We start from the raw sequence: 24,727 nt of genomic DNA, 5'->3' as shown, positions 1-24,727 counted from the left end.
CTGTTCTGCTCCCCACTCTGTCTCTAGTGATTCCTCTCACCTCTGGCCTGTACCCCAATTCTTATATGCATTAAATAAATAAATCTTTAAAAAATGAGCAGTAAGTGAAGAAACCTCTGGTGTTGGTACAGATAGTAGGACAACTTTGGACAAAACATGATGCTGTGTTGACTGGTTTCATCGGTCAGTGGACTTTTTGACAAAAGTACATTATAAATGCCCTCTTCTTGCAGTGAGTAAACAGACCCAACACCTTTGTAATATACAACAATCTCAGTTTTGAGACTTAAGGCGAGACCTCCTAACTGTTCAGGACTTTTCCCAGCCTACTACCCTGCTCCTCTATGATATTATCTTATATAAATCTTCAGTTTACCAACAAAACTGATTTTGAAGAGCATATTTAAAGAATTCCTCTTCTAAAGAACATTTTTAGTTTCCCATATGTGGGATTATTACTGAAATCAGGTCACAAAGATGCAAACATTGCAATGTCGTCAGGATCCAGTGTCTGAGGGGTATTGACAAAATCATTTGTTTCCTTGGAGAAACACAAGCTTGAAAGCCTGAGAAGATAATAATCTCCTATAAATTCCCTCCTTTCAAAGTTAGGCACAGTAATAACTGGACAACAATCTGTCAGAAAACAGCTGCCAAGTTAAAAATTAATCTCTTGCCAAAATAAATGTCATTTATTTAAACTGCTAATGATAAGCACATTTGAATAATTTAATTTGCAAATCACTTCTGAGAGACCACTACATAATGCATGTCCCCAACCTCATATGTGTCCTAAATGGCTACAAGCAGTTCCTCAGATTGCTTGTATAGTTAAATTTAACAAATGCAAGTTTACAATTGGACCACAGATATGTTAGGCCATTTATAACATACCAAAGAAAATCAGGGTTTCAGACACTTATCTTGAGCTCAGCCTGTTAAATATCTTGACTGACTTTAAGTAGATATGGATTTTGATCTGTGACATAAAATAGAACCCGGTAACTTAGTTGTTTCCTGTGTAAAAAATGGAGAAGAGTCCCAGCTAAGACAACACTGGAGTGAAATTCCTATCTTGGTCCCCTTTGCTCAGATGATGGCTATGTCGTTGTGGATCAGTGAAAAGTGGTTGAGCCCATTCTTAACCTTAAGTGTGAACAACCACAGGGGGCATTAGGCTGCATAGGGTGGTGATTCAGCATTACTAAAAGGTTTTTGTGACTATTCTGATGTCCTGACACATTAATAAATTCAAGATTAATATTTGAGTCTCATTTAAAAAAATACAAAATACCTGAATACATTCAGCTGTATCAGTTCTCAGTGCTAATTCGTTTATCAGGGTTGACAGAGTATGTCGTATAGGAGAAGGACGTGACAAGAGTGTGAACTTCCCTATCACTTCTCACAAGTCAAGGAAAGAGCATGGCAGTAGGGTAAATCAAGAAGCCCAGACAGAAAGGAAAGTTTGAGTATTCTCTGAAGATTCATTTCAGTCACTTCACAATTTTACTGTGCACCAGAGAGAAGCTACTCTAAATATTCTTTCTACATTTTTCCTGCTACCAAATCCTACCCTTCATTCTATTTACTATTCTTAGGAAAAGGATGTGTCACCAAGGGACAGCTTGACAATGCACTGACTTTTAAAACCACTTATTCATTCACCGAGAGTATATTTAGGAATACTATATGTAAGGAAGTTTGTAGTGTGTAGTTTTTGCATAGTAAGTTCATTTGCAACCTGTTGAAGTTCAGGACACACAGTTTGGTTGCAGTGAGTTCACTCAGCAGTGTACCCCAACCTCAGAGATCAACACTTAGGTTCCTGTTGCTGTAGATACGTAGATACTTCAGCCTGGTGTGCGTGCTTAGAGTAAAAAATGATTGGAAGTTCTCTGGGCTTTGTTAGACTCCCTATCACAAAAAGTCCTTTCATCAAAATAAAGACAATTTTTTTTTTTAAAGATTTATTTATTTTTGCATACAGAACCGGGGTACAGGCCAGAGGCTCAGGGGCGGTGAGAGGCTTCACCAGAGACAGAGTGGGGAACAGAACAGGCAGATCGACGAAGTACACTGCTGAGGGGAGCAGCGGGGGAGTCAGGAGAGGTCTGCCACGCCATGTGGTCACCTCTGGGGCAGGTGGGAATCGAACTCATGTGGAAGTGGCTTTAGCTTCTCAGTGCTGTGCTTCAACCCGCTGTGCCACAAGGGAGGGCGCAAAGACAAAATTTTTAAAAAGACAATAGTATTATTATTTGATTTGTTCTTTGAATATTACTTATTTGTTTTGTCGAAGGTATCTTGAAAGACTGGGGTAAATTTGTCAAAAGACTATAGCAATTAAGTAGAATAAAGGCCTCACTAGGAAAGTGTTCTGAAGAACCCAAGCTTCTTTTTTGCAGTCTAGTTTTGTCTGATAGCTACTGGGCACAGGCAATAACTGAAAATAACCTCTATCCTAACGAGGAAAGCCAGAATCTCATTTGCCTGGTGTGTTCACTTTTCCCTGGAGGCCCCTTCCTTTCTTGTTTTCAGAAATTCTGTCAAAACACTTCAAGCAAAAGGAAAGGTTTCATTTCCCTGAGAAGTATGTGGGGCAATAATGAAAGCTTTCTCATTTAATAATAAGTATTCAAGAGATCTGAAATTAATAAAACCGTTCAAAATTCCTAAGCTGTTTAAATTGTTACTTTTTAAAGTTGAGTTTCATTTTCTTTGACTGCAATTTGCCAACTATTTTATAGTGCCATGTATTTATTCCATTATCAGAACCACTCACTAAAGAAAGTTCTTTGCAACCAAAGCTCGTCAATAAGGAACTGGTTGACTAAAAACTAGAATGTCTGTCTGGTAGAAAGCCATTTATGCAGTGAGTAGCATGCAGGCTGGAGTTAGGCAGATACCAAGATACAGTGTTAACTGCAAAAGGCAATTTAGAGCATCCTACATTGTAACATATATAGTCTTGTTCTCTGTCTCACAAATATATGCATGTGTGTAGAGAACTTGAAATGACTTCTTTCTGTATCTTTCTGTCCTGTTCTTTTTTCAAAGCACAACATGTCCTTGCTTTTATACTAATTTAGCACAGTAAGAAATAGATAGTAAAATGGCATTTACCCCAGGCCCCCACACCATCCTCTAGCCTGATCTATGCTAATATTTTTAATTATTCACCTAGACTCTGTATACAGGATTTTGCATGTAGGTGCTGTGGATCATTTGTAGATAAAGGTATATCCTCCAGGGTTTGGGTGACTATTGTGCTCTTACTCTCCTGGGTCACGGGTGACTGACTTGAGTCAGACAGGATGGAAAGTAAGAGTCTTGGTGGAGATAATGTGAATTATCTTTGAGTAATCTGAGAGTCTTTGAGATGCGTGCAAGTTCTTTGAGGCGTGTTAGGTTGAGAACGGTACAAGGCCTTGCCTCTCTGCACTGAGATGCAAAGGTCCAACCCCGCTTCCCTCCCCCCCCCACCCCCAAGAAAGAAGCACAGATTATACAGACACGTGTTATCACCAGCAGGTGTTGCAGCTTCTAACAAACACGCTCCTTAGGTTGCTTGGTCACATCCACCGGTGAAGGTTTCTTTCATCAGACGCACGATTCACCTCCTGCAGGCTGCCTGCCTATTCCCAAGCGAGGAAAGGAAACTCCTAAGACGCTTCCTTTACTCAGATAACAAATGTGGGGACTTCGTTTTATGGGTGAGGTGGGATTATTAATAATGCCCTGTGCTTGAATATCTCGTGAGTCTAAACTTGATTCTAAACCGTTTATACATAATGAATATATAAGTGTCTGACATACTGAACAAGAGGCAGGTTTGGGGACATAGACAAAACTGTCCTTGTCCTAGTAACTGTGTTATCTCAGAGGACTTATTTAACTTTTCTGAGCTTCTATAAAATGGGACTAATAAATTGTATACTATAAGGTTGTGATAGGATATGGTAAATTAGCATTATGAGGAATTAATCAAGCACTTAGCAGTTTGATAACTCCTCAATATGGATGGTTAACATTTTATCTATCATATTTATCTATCATGTGAAGATTTTGCTCTTTGGGTCTATTGTGGAACTAAAAAAGGACAGCAATATCCTATGCTTCAAGCCTCACATTTATAGTATGGATGCCTGATTTTCTGTGTATGTGGAAACAGTGTTTGTTTTTCTGTAACTTTTACATTATAGAGAAAATAAAACTTAGAGAACCTCTGGATGGAAGTGCTGGCCTTAGGGACCACAGTGCAGCAGTACAGTTTCCTTTTTCCAGCTGGAACATTACTGACAAGGGACCTCCAGGAAAGTTCCACAAGAAAAGACTGTCTTCTGGTTGGTGGACCTGGGCAGAGTCCACTCTTCCAGGCGTGCCCACTGTGAAGCTACTGTCTGTCCACTCTAGACTCTCTTGCCACCCGCTGCTGTGCAGTCACATGCTCTACTCCTGAGCTGGACCCCCAAGTGTGACCCTCTGCTTAGCTATGATCAGACCAGGGCTTCCCTCTCCCCGTTTTTACCTGGTTATTACGCTCTGCCATTAAGGGGACTGAAAAGCTGGGGGAGGAACGTTCTCTGTACCCTTTGCCATTTTCTCATTTGGAATCCTGTTTTACTTCTGTATCATCCCAGAGACTTTTGAATGCCATTGAGTACCAGAACTCATTGTCACCTTGCCTGACCAACCAGTCAAAACCAGTCCTCGTGTCTGTCTATACCAGTATTTGTTAAATACTACTGTGTGCATTGTTTTATTGCACACTTTGCATATATGACCTATTGAATTCTCAGATTCATCCTGTGAAACAGGAAATGAGCCCAGGAAATGTGAAGGGCCAGCTCCAGGTCCCTTGTCAGGTTGTGTGAGACTTGAGTCACACTTGGGTCTGTCTGCACAGCACAAGCTCTTGCTTCTTCCCAGACATGCTGATGCTCTTTTCTGGTGCCACCCTTTTTTCCTCTTGTGATTGGTCTGGTGCTTTGAAAGTGTATTTTTCTTCACGGGGTTGGGCAACCCAGCCCTAGAAGGAATGCTCTTTTGTTCTGTTCAAGTTGCCTGTTGCCAGCTGCCTCCCTCCCCCATCGCCACCAGCCAGGAGTGTGCTTGCCTCTGCCTTTTCAGAGGCACTAGAATTTGTCTCTGTTCTGTTTTTAATGCACAAAGGCCTGGACTATTAATCATGCCACAGGCCAGCCTGCATAACACCTCTGGAATAATGAATTACCCAGCTCCTGCCAAAATGAGTCACACCATGGCCACGAAGGAAACTTATCTCTCCCTGACTCTCTCCTCATCTTGTTCCTCTCTCTTCCCTTTTTGTCTCCTGTGATCTGTCTTGCTGGTTGTAATTGGAACATTTTCTCCTGTATTTAAGTTCTGAAGTATCTTTGGGACTCACTATTGTATCCAAGGGTTTAAACAAAGCCCTTCAAGGACATTTATTGCTTTCTAGCATGGGCAGTTAAACATAGCTTACCAGAAGCTCTGGGGTGTATGGCCAGGAATATAAATGTTCCTTTTTGAACACAAGAGGACCCCAGCAGAAATTATCCTAATATTGATATCAAATGGATGTCTGAAAAAGAAATTGCTGTCCTGGTCAGGTGACAAAGGACACATAAGAGTGGTTTAGAGGATTGTTCTTGAAATTTGGAGGAAGGCTACCCAAGAAAGAGTCTTAGCATTATATACTGAGTAAAGGAAACATCTCTCTTCACTGACACTTCCTGTTTCCTGTGAAGTCCAGCCTCGCCTAACAACTAGAACCTCCCTATTTCTTACCGTCAAAATATGCTTCTTCAAATTAGTGCTGAATACATATTGTTAGTAAGAAATGGCTTTGAGTACCTTTAAGTTACCCAGGAAAATGGAGGTAGGAAGTCTAGAGTTGGAGTGATAACTCACAATGGCTTCAAAACCCAAACTCTTACCTTTCAGTATTCACATCATTTATTTGTTGAACTATCACCTTATGATTGCAAAATGGATGCTGTAGTGCCAGATACATTTTATCTGGGCACAAAGAAGTGTGGAAGACTGATTGAGATATCAGAAGCAATTGCTACTTATTTCAGAAAAACAAAGTCTTTTCTAGATGCTCCTAGAAGATGTTTGTCTATGTCTAGTTAGCCAGAACTATATCACATCTTTAGCTGCAAGACAAGCTTAGCTTTTCTATACTCTGCAGTCAGAATCGAAAAGTCCCTGCTGCTGCAGCCACCAAATAGTATGTACCACAACTGGAGAGAAACATAGAAAACTAAATGGAGAAGGCAAAGGAAGTCTCATAGGACAGTACAGGGAAAAGAAATCAATGTTATCAAATCCATTGCTGCCAGATTTTGTGCTAGCCAACATAGCTACACATTCCCGTTAGCTCCACTGTTCAGGTGAGAAAGCTGAACTGAGTGGTGCTCTATATGTAGTTAAATATGAACCCTATATTTGAATCCAGGTCTATCTGTCTGACTTAAACAATTGCTCTCTTTACTAATCTCTTCATCCAGTCTTTGCTGCACCAGTTTCCTAGTGCAGGTTTTTGAGGTGCCTCACTAAATTTCACCATCTTCATTGGAACACCAACAATTTTGGTTACCTGTAATTTATTGGCCTTGTAAATTACCAAGATGAAAAGAAAAATTGGTGACTATTTGGGTCCTTTCATTGTGACATTGTGATGTCAGAGAGAACTGGCTTAGGAGGTAGGAAAGCAAGCTCTGTTCAAATCAGCTTCTGAATTACTCTTTGATTTGGGGTAAGTCATTTTACCCCATCTGTGAAGTGAAAGGAGGGGTTGGCTGAGCTCTAAGGACCCTAGGTTCCTCTTAGGTTTTGCTTTTTTCTCTCATGAATCTTTTATTGGTTTATTCATTCAAAAAGACATTTATTAAGTATCTGCAGAAGACTAAGAACTGTATTAAGGACTTAAAATAAACTAGTCAGCAAAGCAAAAAGCTCTGTCTTTGTGCATCTCATGTTCATGTGTGTGCATGTGTGTGTGAGAGAGAGAGAGAGTGTGGGTTGGGGGTAAGGTAGGCAGACAAAATAGCAAAACAATAAGTTAGTGATGAGTAAATCATGTGGCATGTTAGAGTATGATCAGTTCTCTGGGGGACAAAAATGGGAAGGGAAAAAGGGTCTGGCAATTCCATGGTCCTCCATGAGAACATGACATTTGAGCAAACACAGGCAGGGTAGGGAGGTATCAGCTAGCGCAGAGTGGGGCAGGTGCCATGGGCAGAAGGAGACACAAGAACAAAGCCTCCAAAGGTGGATGTTTCCCTGGGTCCTCTGAGTATTTTCTTCCTTTATCTGAGGACTGGTCTAGAGCCTTCTTACCCCAGCACCATCAGTTTTGGCTTTTAAATCAACTCAAACTCCCTAGTCTCAAGAGCTACTTAACTGTGACCTTTTGTGGCATCTAGCTGCATAAAACTTGGCCAGCACCTTTATATTCACACCTCATGTCATGCCATAGAAACACTTCATCTCTGGAGATGTTAGAGAAATGGTCACAGAACTAGCAAGGATCAGAGATATTGGAGTTTTATCAAAATAGCACAACCCACCATTTCCGGACTATTCTTGCTATATTTCCTGTGTAATGTCTCCTGAACAGTGAGTGACTCAGTATTTTCGTCACTCATTCATTTCACTCCCAAATGATTGTCTGTGCAAATTAACCATAAAACCCCAGGTACAAGAAGCTAAATTTCCCTTTTTGCCAGTTACGTCCCCTGAACCAGCCTGTAATAGGACTGACCTCCTGCCTCAGGTCGAACAGCAACCTCACTAAGGAGGCCGAGGAGCCTGCAGGAAAAACTCAGTCACTTTTTGGTCTGTGCTAACAGTGTGTGTACATTTGAATACATCTTCCAGTGTAACAAGGACAAGATTTTCCTTCTTGAGTTTTGTTCCATTCATAGAAATTACTTAGAATTGGAGGACTAAGTTTCAAGCCAGTTGTGCTGTTATCCCCAGTGGATCTCAGAACTTGACACATTTAGGGAACAGGGCGACAGGTTCTTGAATTAAAGACCCACCCTAAGGTTTAATTGGTGTTGGCCCATGCTCCAATGACCTGGGCTAAGGTAGAATGTATTTTGGGCAAGACAATCCCCGTGATTTCTTATGTCAATTTTGCAGTGGCCTGACTGCTATGCAAGGATGCAAGGATGTTGAACAGTTTAGTGCTCGGGGGTGGCACAGCACAGCTTTCGCAATTCTCTTCCAGTTAGTTCTCCTTCTCATATGGCCTTGGGGTTTGTTTTATGGCAATTGTGGGGGAAAATGAGCCTTAAGTGAGGCTATAGGTATAAATTCAGAATGATGTTTACCATGGAGGGTACATTTAAGATGAAAGTAGAGTGAGTTTGTGTCAGAATTTGCCCGAGTGAGTCAAATTTGACATTTTGTTTCCTTGCCAATATCCTGGGAGGCTGAAACAACAGGCATCTTTTTATGGTTTTCTAACCTGGTTTTCCCAACCTCTTGATTTGCCCTCTTCTGTGAATATTTACATACTATTACACTGTAGACACAGAAGGGGGGGGTGAAACATGTTGTTACAGATGGATATTATACAAGCAGACGTGATGTTAGCCTAGAAAATTCTGATAAGAGTGTAAAAGTCAGTCTGGGCATAACAAACAATATAAGGACATATTTTGTGTATCATCTTACAAGATGAAAGGTACTGCTCACTCATTCAACAACTATATTGATCACCTGCTACTGAGCTCAGCTGTAAGTGCTGGAAATACATCAGTCATGCCACCATCAGAAAGTTTCCTGGTCTCGTTAAGTTAAAGCATATATAAAATTGTCTTAAAAGTTAAAAAATGGCCCTCCCTGGTGGCACAGCAGGTTAAAGCACAGCACTGAGAAGTCAAAGCCACTTCAGCATGAGTTTGATCCCTGCCCGGGAGGTGCCCCACATGGCTGGCAGACCTCTTCTGACCCGCCCGCTGCTCCCCTCAGCAGTGTACTTCGTCAGTCAGCCTGTTCTGCTCCCCACTCTGTCTCTGGTGAAGCCTCTTTCTGCCCCTGCACCTCTGGCCTGTACCTCAGTTCTGTATGCATAAAATGTTAAAAATAATTGCATATGCATACAAATCTATTATATGATCTAGCCATGCCACTTCTAAGTATGTACTTAAAAGAAATAAAGGATGCATGCACACAAAGATTTGTTATGGGAATGTTTGTAGCAGTTTTATTTGTCATAGATGGAGCTGGGAACAATTCAAGTACCTATCCACAAGTAAATGGATAAACAAACTGTGGTAGATCTATTCAATGGAACACTTTTAGCAATAAAAAGGAATGAATTATTGATATACACACTACAACTTAGATGGACCTTAAGTACATTATACTAAGCAAAAGAAACTGGATGATTTCATTTATATAAAACTTCAGAAGATGCACACTTACCAGAGTGACAAAAAGCAGACCAGTGTTGCCTTAGAACAAGAAGTGGGTTTGGGGACAGAAAGGCAGGAGAGTGACACTACAATGGAACAAGTGGGTCCTTTTGAGGTGACGGTGGTTTCACGGGTGTATATGTATATATCACCCTTAATAAGTGTTAAATGTGCACAATGTGTTAGCTGATCTTTTATCTCAATAAAAGTGTTATGGTGAAACTAGTCAAATTCTGTATAATTTAATCAATAAATACACTTTAGAGATGAGCTCATTTTTATACATCTTTTAGGCATTCCTCATATATTTATTGAAAACACATTATGTGTCAGGCATCATAAAAGGTATTGTCTTGAAAAGTGAATAAAGTTGTTCATGGTTTAAATGTTGTGACTGAAATAAGTTTGAGATGAGACAACTGAATCACTTCCCCACAGGCAATATTGCAGCAATTACTGGCTTTAACTGAGTTATCCTTTGTAGACTGAATTTATGCATGTGTTCTGCCTCCCTTCTTTTCCAGAGTGACTTGTGGTCTTTGGGAATCACCGCCATTGAGATGGCAGAAGGTGCTCCCCGTAAGTACCTTCCTCTGGGGCTGGTCTGCTCTGTGGGTGCTGAAGGCTCCGTGCCAGGAGCTGCAGTTGCTTTACTTCTGCTACACCGAGCCCTGCATGGATCCCAGCTGGCATATTTAGAAAGCAGAAGCATCTTAAATCAACGAGGAATTCATTCATTTCAGAGTAGTGAAGATCATGTGTTTAGGAGGAAAAAAAGGAAGCGAACATTGGGGAGCCCTGTTTGGTTCACAGCATTTATCTTGAGCTCTTTACCTGACATAAAACTGAGACCAGCCACAAAGACCATCTACTCCATTTAAAGATTCAAAGCCAGATTTCAATGCAAACACATGAACTTGGTCACTTTCACTCCTCTAAAATCCTGCTATTTCGATTTTTTGATTTCCCTGCTGTTATGTGAGGCAGAGAGGCAGGCGCTGGCCATCTGGAGAGCCTTTCATTCCCCTTGCGGTCTGGTGTGTTGGAGCTGAAGTTGCTTCTGCCAGCAGTGTGGCAGCCATGAGGGTGCATCACCTACGAGAGCATTTTGCAGACCTCCCCAAGAAAGCACAAGTGACCATGAGCTGAGCCCTACCAGAAGCTGTACCCCTGACACCCACTCACAGCGGGGGCCCAACACCCACCCTTACCTGAAAGGCACAGACCTCTTTGGAGACAGCTTTTATTCAAGTGCCCTCTGTGACATTGCCAGCCCTCCTTATAGGCTGTACCTTCTAGCACTTCTGTACCGACTGTTCCTCCTCCTTACTTGCCAAGGGTCAGGCTTGCTCACCTGGAAATTCAAGAATTCTCTTAGCCTTCACTGACTCCCTTTCTATTTCTTCCATGCAAGAATTTTCCCTGGTGATATCTTCTCATGGTTCATACCACCCTATTGTCTGTTTTTCAGATGGCCCAGGCCAAAACAAGTCCCTATTTGCAGGACAGATTATTTTTCTTATGACTTTTTAGCTTCTAGTTATCATCTTTTGATTTCTTACTCTAGATTTGGTAGAATTCATCTTTAGCATTGATTTAATTCTACAGATCAATTGAATGCATCTGTGGATTGTACTTTGTGAGTAAAACAGCCCTTATCTATATATTAGTAGGTATTATGAATCATAAAAAAAAATAATAGATTGCAGTGTTCAAATCAGACTACTCAGTAAGTAATAGACTGGATAAAAAATTACCTTCCGTGCACAGAAAGCTTTAGCTCTTAGGAATAATATATTCTTATTCGGGCACAAAGTAAAAGATATTCCCAGATGTTTGAAAGTAAACTAATGAGATATTTTGATTAAACTCAGAATGTCTGAGTATTTTTACTGTAAATTATCACATTGTGTTTTTAAAATGAGATAATTTTCATAACTTTTTAGCCAGACTTTCTGTCTTATTCCTTCCATCATTCGGAGGTCAGTGAATAAAACCAAATCAAACCAAGCTAAACGAAAAACCAAAATAAAACAACAGATATGAAAGCAATAAGATCCAACCTGAAGCCTGAAAAGCCATTTTCACAGTACTTGGGAACAGAGAATGGTGTTTGTACAATATCTACCTAAATAATACTGCATTTGGATGAACGTGCATTAAATAAGAACTAGACTTTGGATTATGAATATATTTTGTTTTAAGACTCGGTTTTTATTAATTAAAAATAACTTGCCATCTCCCTGATAGTTGTTAAAAATAACTTGCCATCTCCCTGATAGTTGTTAGCTCTGTACTAATACGGTTAGTTACAGTAAAGCCAAGGTTGTTGATTCTTTAAATTTCCTTAAAGATAAAGTAGAAACGTTAATAATATCTACTTGAAATATGTCTTATTTGATAAGATACCTGAAATTAAATATCAGTTCATTTAAGTGCTTACTAAATGGCAGCTTGTGAAGCTCTGATTGCTCCAGGGTTGTGTGGACGACAGCGGTGTTAGCTGCATGGCGAGGATGGACTTGACCATAAAGTAATATTGCTGCATCTCACAGGATGGTCATGTGTGGCTATCTTAAGTGGACCTTCCCTTATTTTGCTCTCTTACAGCTCTCTGTGACATGCATCCCATGAGAGCCCTCTTCCTCATTCCCCGGAACCCAGCACCTCGGCTGAAGTCTAAGAAGTGGTGAGTTTGAACTTCCACATTTTGCAGATATAAGGGCAGAATTTTTTGCAAATTCTTTTGGATGCACTCACATCCTTAGGACTTGCTGGCAGTATTAAACTAGTATAGACCAGACTTAACAAGTGATTTTCCAGCTGCCACCCTATGTACCCAGTGAGTGCCTGTTAACGCAGCTTGCCCTTTCCCCCCACCCCTTTAAGGTAAGCAGCTACTGGCTAAACTCAGTTGTAGAACCCAAATAATAGAAAGGATGCGCTTTAACTTAGCACCTCAGGCAGCAACACAGAACATAGGTCTGTGAGTCACCCTGTGAGATTACTGACCTTTCTTCTGTGACTTAAGTCTCCACTTTCTGTCATGCATACACACACTGGTGAGATGGCCTCACTGCTCTGTGTGTGAAGTTTTGTAATTTTTGTCTGTACCGTTGCTTTTTCTTTACTGCAGATGATACCAGTGTCATGTTTCAGGTAGTGATACAATCTTTTCATTTAAGAAACTTATTCACGTATAAAAGTAACTTAATTTTAACTAGTGAATGCTCGTATGGGTGGTATAGGCATAGTAAAAATAAATAAATAAATAAATAACAAAAAGCTGGTGATTGTGTGTGAGGGACTGAAGTTTGGAAAACAGATGACTACAGGTTAGACCACATGCTGGACTTCTGACTGTTTGGGTACATCTCCCAAGGTCTTTATATCTTATCATTCTGCAACATAAATCTCTTGCTCTCTTCTTTCCCCCTGGATATGGTGTATCCTCTCTGGTATCTTCTTGAATTCTGATTCCCCTGTCAGAGGGGCCACTCTCTGCATCATCTGTGATCTTCCCTTTTCTAGACATATGTTCTGGGCCATTTTCACATGAAGAGGCAAGACCCTCCTCCTGCTCCTTTTCATACTGCTTCATGATCAGGCCCTTGATGAGCCTTTTGTGTTGGAGAACCCTGGTGGAATGAGAGGGGTGCTCTTCCTGGTGGCACAACAGGTTAAAAGCACGGCACTATGAAGCGTGAGTTCTGTTACAGGGTAGCCCAGAGTGGACTGGGCCGTCTGTCTGTGGGGCCTCACCCGTGCGCTCACAATTCAGCTTTACTGCAGGGACACACAAAAGGGTCAATAATGGGTTTCTTTACAAAATGGGAAAGGAAACAACACAAGGAAAGAGAGCAGGATACAAAGTAAGTGGAATACCTTAGGCTAGGCTGAGTGAACACACCAGGTCACGTGGTCCGGAGAGCTGCTTTCCAAGCGAGCCAGTGAGACAGACAGAGTGCCAGAGCAAGAGAGCGTGAGATGCAGTCGTACCCTATTTACCCCAGAATGTCCCAGCATTCATTCCTGCTAGCTCTGCCCTGGGGTCCTGCAGTTCTCTCCCTGGTACTGCTGGGAGTTGTAGTTTCAAGTCACTGGAGTAATGTGTAGGGTCCAGAAGGCTGGAGTAGGGGGTGGAGTCCATAAGACTCTGCAGAGTTCCTTTAGGACATCCTCCCCCTTAACAGTTCCACCCCCGCCAGGGAGCTGACCCACATGATGTGGCAGACCTCTCCTGACTTCACCAGTTGCTCCCCTCAGCAGTGTATTTGAGTCAATCTGCCTGTTCTGCTCCCCACTCTGTCTCTGGTGAATCGTCTCACCCCCCACACCTCTGGCCTGTATCCTAGTTTTGTAAGCATAAATAAATAAATCTTAAAGAAAAAAAGAAGGAACCTAGGTGGAATGAGAGAAAGGCAAAGGTGTACTCTGCAGAGAGGAGAGGAGGCAGCTAGCAAAGAGACAACAGCCTCTGCTGCTGGAGGAGAGAGTAAAGGTTGCTATTGGTAACCACTAGACACCGCAGGCTGCTCCTCCTCTCTCGAGGGCCACTGTGGTGTGAGACAAGCAGTCTGGCCCCAACTACCACCTTCTGTGGGGCACCAGCATAGCATGTGATGGGGAAGGGCACCTGAAGGCTGTTTCCTCCCTCTCCCTGGGACAGACTCGCTACTCCCTAAGAGTCTTGCTTCTGTGCCCTGAGCATCAACCAAACCCTCACCCTGTTCCTGCTTGTCCTTGGTGCCAGGCATCCTGGCAGGACTTGCCATCTCCAGTGGGCTTCCTCCTGGTGCCTGTCCACCTTTCTTCTCTGGACAGATGTCTCCAGATCTCCTGCAGAAGGGAGACTGGACATCCTCTCATGTCTTTTGTTTGATAAACCCACTGTGGCCACATCCCGTGTTTCAGAAATACATCCACTGATTGCCAACTTTTGGGAATCTGGTGACAGAGTGTTCCACTTAGGTTTCTGGCCTAATGCAGGAGGGCAGCAGTCCTGCGCTACTGAGTGGTTTCAGCTCTGTCTCGGGCCACAAGATTGTCCTGCTGCCTCGGCCACCACTCTCTGAGACCAGAAGCCAGAGTGTAGACCCCTTGCTTGTCCTGTTTTCTTCCCAGCCCTGCCCTGCTTGGCTGCTGTCTCTGTGACTCAAGTGACCTCTCAGAGACGTGAGTGAACATACTGGGGAAAATACAGGTCAACCTTTCTGCTTGGACTTTGACCATAAGGACTAATTTTGATAATGCCAAAAGGAGCTAGGTCAGTCGGGGAAAAGTGTGGAGAGGAGACTGGCAGCCCTACTCACCTGCCTCTGCCTCTTGCTCACCCCTGCCTGAATTGGAAAGAAAGCCAGTGAGGGGCTCAAGGCTGTCCCTGGTTGGGATGGGGACAAAGGAAAGTGTCCCTTGTGAGTGAGTGAAGTACTCTCTTTTTTTCTAAAGATTTATTTGTTTATGCATATAAGAAATGGGGTACAGGCCAGAGGTACATGGGGTGAGAGGATTCACCAGAGACAGAGCAGGGAGCAGAACAGGTGGGTTGACTAAAATACACTGCTGAGGGAAGCAGCGGACAAGAAAGGAGAGGTCTGCTACGCCATGTGGGTCAGCTCCTTGGCCAGGGATAAAACTCGGCCTGCAGTGGCTGTGGATAGTGTCATAGTTCCAAGCTTAACCCCTTGTGTGCGGCCAGAGGCCACAGGTCACTTGCTGTGGTTCCCACTTCTCTAGAAGCAGTACAATTCCAGCTTTTAAGTGAAAACATTTAAGCATTTCACAGTACTTTGTCTTGCACAACCAGATCAAAAGTGATTCAAAATAAATCAGGGTTTGTTTTAATATGCTCTAGTGCTTGAGAGGAAGTGAATCATCTTGTTTACTTCCCTTTATTTTTAAAGAGAGAATCCTGCTTCACATTAAAAAGAAGCAAAATTTCAATGTGTTTTTTGTATCCATCTGTTTTCTACCTCCATGTCATCCCATGAAGTGAAGGACTGTCAGTGTGCATACTACCTTATCACCAAAGGGGGTGCCATCACACTGAGACAGGCCAGGAACTCTTCACTGCAAGCTTTGCTCGGAAGGTCATTTCCAGTTAACATTACTGAATCTACAACATGCAAGAGGCACAGATCTAGATATGTTGCACTTTCAACTATTTAACTGTGAGGGTAGAAAGTTAAGATGTATAGATACAGACAGATGCTAGATAGACATTAATTTAACCATAACCACAGTCCTGGTGGACTGATGCTGAGTGCCTGTTTTATAGATGGGAGGCAGAGACTGGAGTAGGCCATGGTCCTTACTCCATTTGGCCTCTTAAGTTCCAGATTAAAGTGGTAGAGGAGAAATTGTGCTGAAAAGTTTCTCTGGCACCTTAATATTAGGGAGAGAAAAAGGAATTAGCACTTCTTCTGACCCTTTTGCTGTGGGAGAAAAGGAAAGCAACCCCGTGCCCCCCAAACAGGAACCTGGCCCCTCCCTCTTCTGTCAGTGTGATGAGGAGAGGCTTTAGCGCTGTGAAAGATATGAGATCAGGGCTCCATTTGTTAAGGGGAAGGATGTCCTAAAGGAACTCTGCAGAGTCTAATGGACTCCACCCCCTACTCCAGCTTTCTGGACCCTACCCCCTACTCCAGTAATTAGAAACTACAACTCCCAGCAGTACCAGGGAGAGAACTGCGAGGACCCAAGGGCGGAGCTAGCAGGAATTCTGGGACATTCAGGGGACATTCATAGGGCGCGATTGCATCTCGCACTCTCGCACTCTGGAAACGGCTCTCCGGACTTCATGACTCCGTGTTTTCAGTCAGCCTAGCCGTAAGGTATTCCAGCTACTTTGTATCCCGCTCTCTTTCCCTGGGTCATTTCCTATTCCTTTCTCCTTTTGTAAATAAACCCGTTATTGGCCCTTTTGTGTGTCCCTGCAGTATAGCTGAATTGTGAGCGCACAGGTGAAGCCCCACAGACAGGCGGTCAATCCACTCTGGGATACCCTGTAACACATTCAGTGCCCAGGGGCCTAACCACTTCAAAATGGGAAGGAATTAATCTTGGTGGACTCAGAGAAGGAAGCACAGGAGACGAAGGATGCACTCACTCTCTGTCTGCGTCACCTCCGGCAGAAGGACAGGTGGGGCTCCCATTTTATGGCCCAGCCCAATGCCTGATTCAAGTGGACCCACATAGGTAAACCACAGCCTCTAGAAGCTCTGTCTTCCCTTCCTTCCCGCGTGCTCATTATCGGCACTGTCACACTCGGGATGATACACTCACCATCTCACTTCTCTCCCAGAGTTTCTTCCTTTGTATAAAAAATAGTGCATCTTGTTCTTCTCACATGTCCTTTAAACGTGAACTTGTCACAGAGGCAAAGCAGCTTCCCCGTGAGATCATTAGGAAAATCCCACTGGAAAGAGGCTCAGGCTGCCCTGGCCATTCCACAGCCCTTGGGACTGTGGAAGGGACTTGTCTCCAGAGTTTCAAGCTCACCATCCAGAGAACCAGCCTGGAAGCCTGTCCTCAGCTTTTACTCACCACCCATGCGACTTGATGAAATATTAGTTCTGATTCTCGCTGGGTTGTCAGGCACTTTTGTTTTAAGAAATGGCAATGTTCTTTTTGTATGTCTGTTCTAAATAAGTCTGTGATAATAGGAAGCAAATATTAGAATATACTTCAACAAAGGTGCCTACAGATGTGGACTGTGGGATTGATGAAGATCAAAGCAAAACTTGCTACACAAAACTTTATGTCAATCTCTTGGTTTTTGCACATTCTCCTTAGAGGTAACAGTGCTATTCATTTCTTCCTACTAACCTATCTAATATAGGAGATATACTTTCTTAAAGAATATTATACCACAGGTGGCCTCACTTAACATTGAGTGGATCTTGGAAACTGAAACTTAAGCAAAAATAATAGCTAAGAAAAGCAGATCTTCAAATAACATCTTTTTTTCATTCAGCATTAGCCTAGATTATGTTCTTCTCATGAGTATTATAGCAAGATGGCATTGAACATGCACATTATTACAGTATCTGTTGTAGTCTGTAGATCAACAAAAGTAGAAAAAATAAAATTTTGGTCTCTGCTCCCAGCCCTAAAGACAAACATTGTCAATGTTGAAACTAAAATGCTATTACTAATAATAGCAAATACACACGACATTTATAATGTAACATACACTGTCCTGATTATTTTACATTATTGACTCATTTAATCATCATAACAGTCTTTTACAATAAGTAATAATGCTATCCCCACCTTGTGGCCAGGGAAACCGAGGCAGAGAAATAAAGTAATTTGCTCAGTCATTTGGCTGTAAGTGATGGACCTGAAGTAGAGAGGCAGTTCTGGAAAATAGGGCAAGGGAATTGCAAATTTTACAGGTCAAATTGCAGTTAGAGAGTTGAATAATTACTATAACTTTTAGCCCAGCTGGTTATAATGATGAATGTAACATTTTTTAGGCATTTTTAATTCCTCTAATACAAAATTTTATGTTAATGCCTTGAACATATAAACAGGAAGATAAAGCGTCCATTTACAGTGGTAGTGAAACTGGTGCCTCAGACTCCAAACATCAGCTACAAACATTTATCTCTCCATGCCAACCCTTGGGAAATTAGTTTTACTAATCTGAGGCATTTTTTTTAAGAGACAGAACTAAATTATTGGCAGTCAATAAAGTTATATAAATGTACTTTAAGCCCACTAGACTGCTCAGCAAATAGTCAGCCGGTATTCAACACAGGTGAAGTGTTTCTACTTTTAATTAAATGTGTAATTAATCATATTGATTCTTTGGTCACAGTGACTTTTAAAAAGGAGATAATGAATCTTTCTTTGAAAAGTAGTTTTAAGAAAGCATTATTTTCACTTCAAAAAGTACTGATTGAAGACTTGTGGTGTACCTCCAGCTTTGGACTGTGGCCCATCTTGGCCCTTCTGCTGGGCTGAGACATCCCTTGAATATCTCTGAGGCTCCCTCCCACCAGGAAAGAGACTGGAAAAAGGACTCTGCATAATGGCTGGTTCCATTAAACTCCTTCAGCACTGTCTCATTCTGGAGACTTCTGAGACTTGTTTTAGGCGTCAGGTTTGAAGAATGGCTTCTACAGTCTATTAAGTCTGGATCTCATTTTTAAATTGGGTGTGATTTCTTTTATTTATCATCCTCTAATTAATAGTTGTGCACTTTATAAAAAGCAAGCATTTCCTTCTACTTGCAAACAGGAAAGAAAAAACTGTCATTTGCATTTCTCATGAATATTTAATAGCTTTCTGTCTTAATGTGTTTTGTTTTCATCTTTATAATACTGGTTTTCTATCTCGAAAAGCACCATGTGGAGTTTGACTATTTCTTTATGTTTTCTCTTCAGTGTATTTCTTAAGAGAGTACATTATTATTTATTTATTTACTTGTCAGGGACAAGTCTCTCCTTAGACACGTGTGCCTCCACAGCTTTGACCTGAGACAGAAATCCTTTTAAATACTATCTGCTCTCCAAGCCTCCCTGTGCTCCTCAATAGCACAGACCTGAAGGTAGCCCCAATATAGTTTTGCCTACAATGCTCTTCTGATTCCACCCATGCATCTGTTCCTTCATTACACATTTTCACTTCAAAAAGTACCGATTGAAGACTTGTGGTACAAGTCTGGTAATGCATTTGTGAGACAAAGGTAACAAAGGCCACCTTTTCCCACTCTGGAGAGGTGCCACTAAGAAATGAGCAAGGGTCCAGACTCAGGATTTGGCAGGGAGAGGCCATCCTGTTGTCACTGTTTCTTGTCCACCATGTAGCCAGTCCTGTCTCATCTCAGCTCCAACTTGAGCATAGCAAGTTGCCTTTACTACTTTGCAAAGTAATGTTAAACTTTGAATATAGCTTAGGAGTTTAGGGTGGAGAAGCTATCAATAACCAATTGCTTCAAAAACAGAATCACATGAGATATTACTCTGCCCTGGGCAGAAGTGGGAGTGCTGCATGCATGAGTGTCCTTTCCTAGTTCTTTCTTCAAAATTAATCAATCAGTTCATTTTAAAATCTATATTTATTACATCATTTTTGTATAATGTATGATTTCTTGGTGTAATTCCCACCATCAATTCACCCATGCACCATCACCATAGTCCCTTGTGCTCTTCCTATTCCTTCCTGATTCTCCCCTCTCCTCATCCCTATAGCTGCCTGATGATTTTGAATTTTACTTTATGATAGTTACTTTTTTCCCCCTAATCTCCTTATTTGATTCCTCTACAACCAAATACCTCCTACAAGTGAGGCCATTCAATACTTTCTTTCTCTTTCTGGCTTAGTTCACTGAGCATAATCCCTTCCAGCTTAATCCATGTTGCTGCAAAGGGCATGGGTTTATCCTTTTTGATTGCTGAGTAATATTTCATTGGGTAAATATACCATGTTTTCTTGATTCAGTCATCTATTTTTGGGCATTTGGATTGCTTCCATAGCTTACATATTGTAAATTGTGCTGTAATAAACATAGGGGTGCAAGTGTCCTTTATAATTGAATTAGAATTTAGAATTAGGATTCAGAAATGTCATTTGGGTAGATTCCTAGGAGAACAGTTGCTGGATCATATGGAAGCTCCATTTTTAGTAGTTTGAGGAAACTCCACACATCTTTGCCTCGTGGTTGTACCAGTTTTCATTCTCACCACCAGTATAGGACAGTTCCTTTTTCTCCATATCCTCTCCAACATGTGTTGTTCCTAGTTTTTTTAATATGTCATTCTCATTGTTGTAAGGTGGTATCCCATTGTGGTTTTGATGTGCATTTTCCCTGATTACAAGTGATGTTGAACATTTTTTATATGTCTGTTGGCCATTTGGATTTCTTCATTGAAAAGTATTTTTTTTAAGCTCTTCTGCTCATTTTTTTGACTGGGTTGTTTACTTTGTTTTTGTTGAGCCTCATTAGGTATTTGTGATCAGTCCCTTGTCATTAGTATTATGTGCAAAAATTTTCTCCCAATTAATTCATTTTTAACTGAGGCCATAGGGGTATCACTATTAGGAATTACTGCCATAGTGCAGTCCCTGCTGACTTGCCTATACTCCACCAGCATAGACCGATATGACTCCCGCATTCCAGTTCTTTCCTGCCCCCACCTCTTACCCCCTTGGTGTCTCAGTTCAGCTGTCAAGTCAGCTTGTCTTTATCTTACTGTTAACTCATGTACTTCATTTTCTACAAGTTAGACACCACCTGGTATTTATCTTTCTCCTTCTAACATTTCTCTTAGCATTATTCTTTCAAGCTTCATCCGTGGTGCTGCCAATTATACAAGTTTATCTTTTTTGATTACTGAATAGTATTCCACTGTCTATATACCACATCGTTTTGATCCACTTATCTGTTCTGGAACATTTAGGTTTTTTTGATAGCTTAGCTATAGTACATAGTGCTGCAATAATCGTGGGAGTGCACGTTTCCTTTTAAATTAGTATTTTGATATTTTTGGATATATGCCCAGGAGTGAAATGTTGAAAAATCTTGAATATTGTGTTTTTAGCATTCAGCATGGTGAGGACGCCTTTCAGGCTGAAGTTTCTCTGCATAACCTGGGAAGCTTGGGGAAAATACTTGTTCCTGTAATACCACAGTTCTCCACAGGAGGGCAATGGAGAGCACAAATGGTTCCCTCCCTGCTGAGTAGAATGGAGGGGGCAAAGTTTCATCAGGATTTCTCCAAGGCTTTGGAGGAACCTGGGGAAGGCATGCAGTAGAGTCGTGAACTTCTTTACGATAGTGAACAATCTCGGAACTTTCAGGAGGCACCTGCATGCCCAACTCATGACTAAAGTCCATTAATGCTGACCACATTTGGACTTACTGCCTTAATCACTAGTATGGTATCTCATCAGCTCTCTCCCTCATGCTGTAGCTGTAGTACAGAGTGTCTCTTTGAGGAAATATTATCTCTCTCAAAAGAGATAAATTTGTTTCTGGGTATGAACTTAGTTCCTCACACCTTAACTCCAAGTCCTTCTGCTGACAGCAAATATACACATACATTCTGTTTTAATTGGAAAGCAAAGTTCAAAAGTGTTTCTGAAATTACCAAATAAAAAATGTGCCTGATCAAGTTCACTCTCTAATAGAAGAATCTTGTTCATTTTTACAAAATGTATTCCCAGCTGCCTACCCAACTTGGGTTCACTTTTCCCCAGTTAGCATTTTAACCATGAGGTTAGCAACTCACCTCATGGCCTCCTGGCTTAGAATCTGCTCATTCTCACCATTAATTTTTCACTGGTCTCCCACCCACGTGTATTGCCCTTTTCCCAGAGTGATTTTTCTCTTCTGAGGCTGAGCATTGGTTTCCTCATTCCCATAGACCTTCCAAATGGGATTTCCATTAAGGTTTCCCTTTCTCTGATTCTGCTTGGCTGTATGTATGATATTATGCACAGAGTGGAAAAATATGTTCCTATATAAACTAGCAATTATTGCTTCAGTCTTGTGTGGATGGTGATGAACCCCATATGCCCAATAAAGGGCTATACATCCTTGGTGATCAGTTGGTTTTTAGGTGGGTTGAGTAGGCTTGTGTGTGTGTTATTTTTTAAATTCTGGCATTTCAGAAAATATAAGTTTGTTTTCCTTTGGATTGTCCATTTACCTGCCCTTCCTTCTCTTTTTTCTGGCAGGTCAAAAAAATTCCAGTCATTTATTGAGAGCTGCCTGGTGAAGAACCACAGTCAGCGACCAGCAACAGAACAGCTGATGAAACACCCATTCATCCGAGACCAGCCTAATGAACGGCAGGTCCGCATCCAACTCAAGGACCATATCGATAGAACAAAGAAGAAGCGAGGAGAGAAAGGTTAGAAGCACATTTGTATTTCAGCCAGGGAAACAAAGATGGAGTGAGTCACGGGCTCTTGATGTATTGTGAGGTGACCGTGGGGATTTCAAATGTGGCTGCATTATTCTTCAGTGTGTGGACTGAGTGCCTTTGAGATTGCAGCCGGTGGGCATCCTTGCAGTGGGACTGCCGAGATGGAATCTCTCATGAAAGAACAGAATGGAGAGAAATACTGCCTTTTCCAGGCACTGAACAAAAATTCATGTTGAGTGATACTATGAAGCAGCTTAATATGACAGGTGATTTGCTTAATTGAAATGAATATTCATGTTTAGAAGACTAAAAATTGACAAAGACAGACAACCTTTACAAATCAAGGAGACGTTTTTCTGCCCTGGCAGTGTTCAGCATTTAAGTCGTTGTGTTCTGAGGCTCATTTCTAATTTAGTTATTTAAAGTCAGAATGTGTTTCCTGATGGTCGCAGGGATACAACAGAGGTTGCCGGGCTTGTTGCACAGAACATTGAATTTTGAGCTGAAAGGTCATTTAATGCACTTATTTATTTTATAGATTCAAAACCTTGTGTCTGTTGTGACCCCAGGTTTTATGTCACAGTGTCATCACTAGAACAGACATGAATCCAAACTTGGGGGTCCTGTTTTATTGGAGACTCTCCCTGTGAAGGTGAAAGTGCACACCATCAGGAGTGGGTTTATGACTAGTAGGAAGATGTGAGAGGAAAGGGATTCTCCTGGGGGGAGCAGGGCAGGCGGTGGCTGCCATTGGGGATAGCATAGAGGAGAAAGACAGACTATATGGAGAGTCCCAGAGTGGAGAACTTGGGGGAAGACAGCGATCAGGGATGGAAGGTCATGGTGACATGCTTTTCTCATGTTTATCTTCTCCACTTTTCTCTTTTCTTCGTAGATCAGAGAGAGCCGTGGAGGGTTAGGCAGTATTTTTCCTTCTTTACCTCTGCAGTTAATAGCTGTTGGCGGGGAGGTGTGTGGGACTCAGGAGTGAGGGCAGGAGTTCTTGTGGGAGTCAAAACTATATTGAAGAGGAAAGGGCAGCAGTGGAAAGAGGAGAAACCCATGGAGAAATTTCAAAAGAAAATTCCTTTTTCTGCAGCCAGCCTAGGGAAATCAGGAAATTGTATGATCAGGCTAAACTCATGATCCTATGCCTAAAAGGATCTCCAGTTGTAAAGAAGTGGCAAGAGAGGAAGAGTCAGTCAGTACCCAAGGAGCTGGGAAGCCAGCCCAAACTGAAGGAGGTAGGCTTGAATAAAACAGCCAAATCAAAGTAAAAAATTGTCAACTTTTAGACTCAACTGCTTATTAATGGTGCTTTTGGACCACTTTTGAGCATCAGAATTTTAAAGGGAATATTTCAGGGTGGTCTGTTAGTCCTATAACCATTAACAGCCAATTTCTTCAAAAAAGGAAATTTAGTTTACCATGGGTAGGTAAATGTTTATGCTTTCGTTTTCAGACTTAAATTTTGAGTTCAAAGTCAAACTCTAATTCTTAATAGTTATGTGGAAATTCACCCCAGTTTTCTCATCTTTAAAATAGGAGTGGGAGAATAATAACAACAATGCTGTCTGGCATTGTTGCTAAGTTAAATGAGAAAATATATGTACATTTTTAATACGCTGTTACAAATGATAAGTGGTAGCTCTTATTTAGACAATTCTTTGTTGACCTCTAATTTCTTAGTACTATTCAGATATACTCTCTTAGAACTCATGATCTTTCAGCCTGTGATCTGTAAGAATGGGTGAAGCTTGTGCCTTGAGTTGTGTTCCCATTTGAGGGTACCATATCCAGAGTATCACTCAGGATTCACTATCTCATGAAGTTAAACTGTCTTTAATGCATTCACTCGCTGCAGAGTGCAAAAGTAATGTTTTTGGTGTAGGTATACTCAAGACTGAGGTAGTAACTCTCTGTAAAGGCATATAAGCTCTTTTTTTTTTTTTTTCTCCTTCCCAACCCACTCCACCCCCTGCTCCAAGGGTACTGATTAAATGTGATCTTGTTTTATTTTCTCAGTTTGATCAAATGGCTTAATTTGCGCTTCACTCTCAGTAGCTCTAAGACCAAGTTTGAGAAACTCGGGACAGCTTAACGTACATTCCTTTATGATTTCTAAAACTGATATTATTTTTTCCTTAAGATAACATTGACACATGCTAATTTAAGTCAGCAAGATAAAAGCAATCAAAACAGATTCTGATGAAGTACTAAAGTAAAAGAGCTAACAAATGATGGTTTTACCCCAGAGAGTAGAAGTAATTGGATTAATTGTGTGCTTCTTTTCCTTGCTGTAATTTTCTTTAATAGATAAATTTTCTGCACTTTGCTTTGAACTCTGTTGTTTCATTTCAGGAAAGTTTGGATTATTAAGCTTTCAGTGTGGAATATTAAAATACTTCTCAA

General features: G+C 41.4%; 1 protein-coding gene across 6 annotated transcripts in view; it reads left to right on the top strand.

The window, feature by feature from the left end:
• Positions 1-24,727, top strand: part of TNIK (TRAF2 and NCK interacting kinase) — a 403,269-nt gene that overhangs the window by 279,286 nt on the left and 99,256 nt on the right. For all 6 annotated transcript variants that reach the window (XM_012732327.1, XM_012732316.1, XM_004674961.2 and 3 more), the window contains exons 8-10: positions 9,962-10,016; positions 12,048-12,126; positions 22,125-22,300. In XM_012732327.1, coding sequence (XP_012587781.1) covers positions 9,962-10,016; positions 12,048-12,126; positions 22,125-22,300 — 310 coding nt within the window. The remainder of the gene's footprint in view (positions 1-9,961; positions 10,017-12,047; positions 12,127-22,124; positions 22,301-24,727) is intronic.

Source organism: Condylura cristata, unplaced genomic scaffold, assembly GCF_000260355.1.
Source record: "Condylura cristata isolate star-nosed mole 26May11 unplaced genomic scaffold, ConCri1.0 scaffold00003, whole genome shotgun sequence".
NCBI lineage: Eukaryota > Metazoa > Chordata > Mammalia > Eulipotyphla > Talpidae > Condylura > Condylura cristata.
This window is presented reverse-complemented; position numbering and strand designations above follow the sequence as displayed.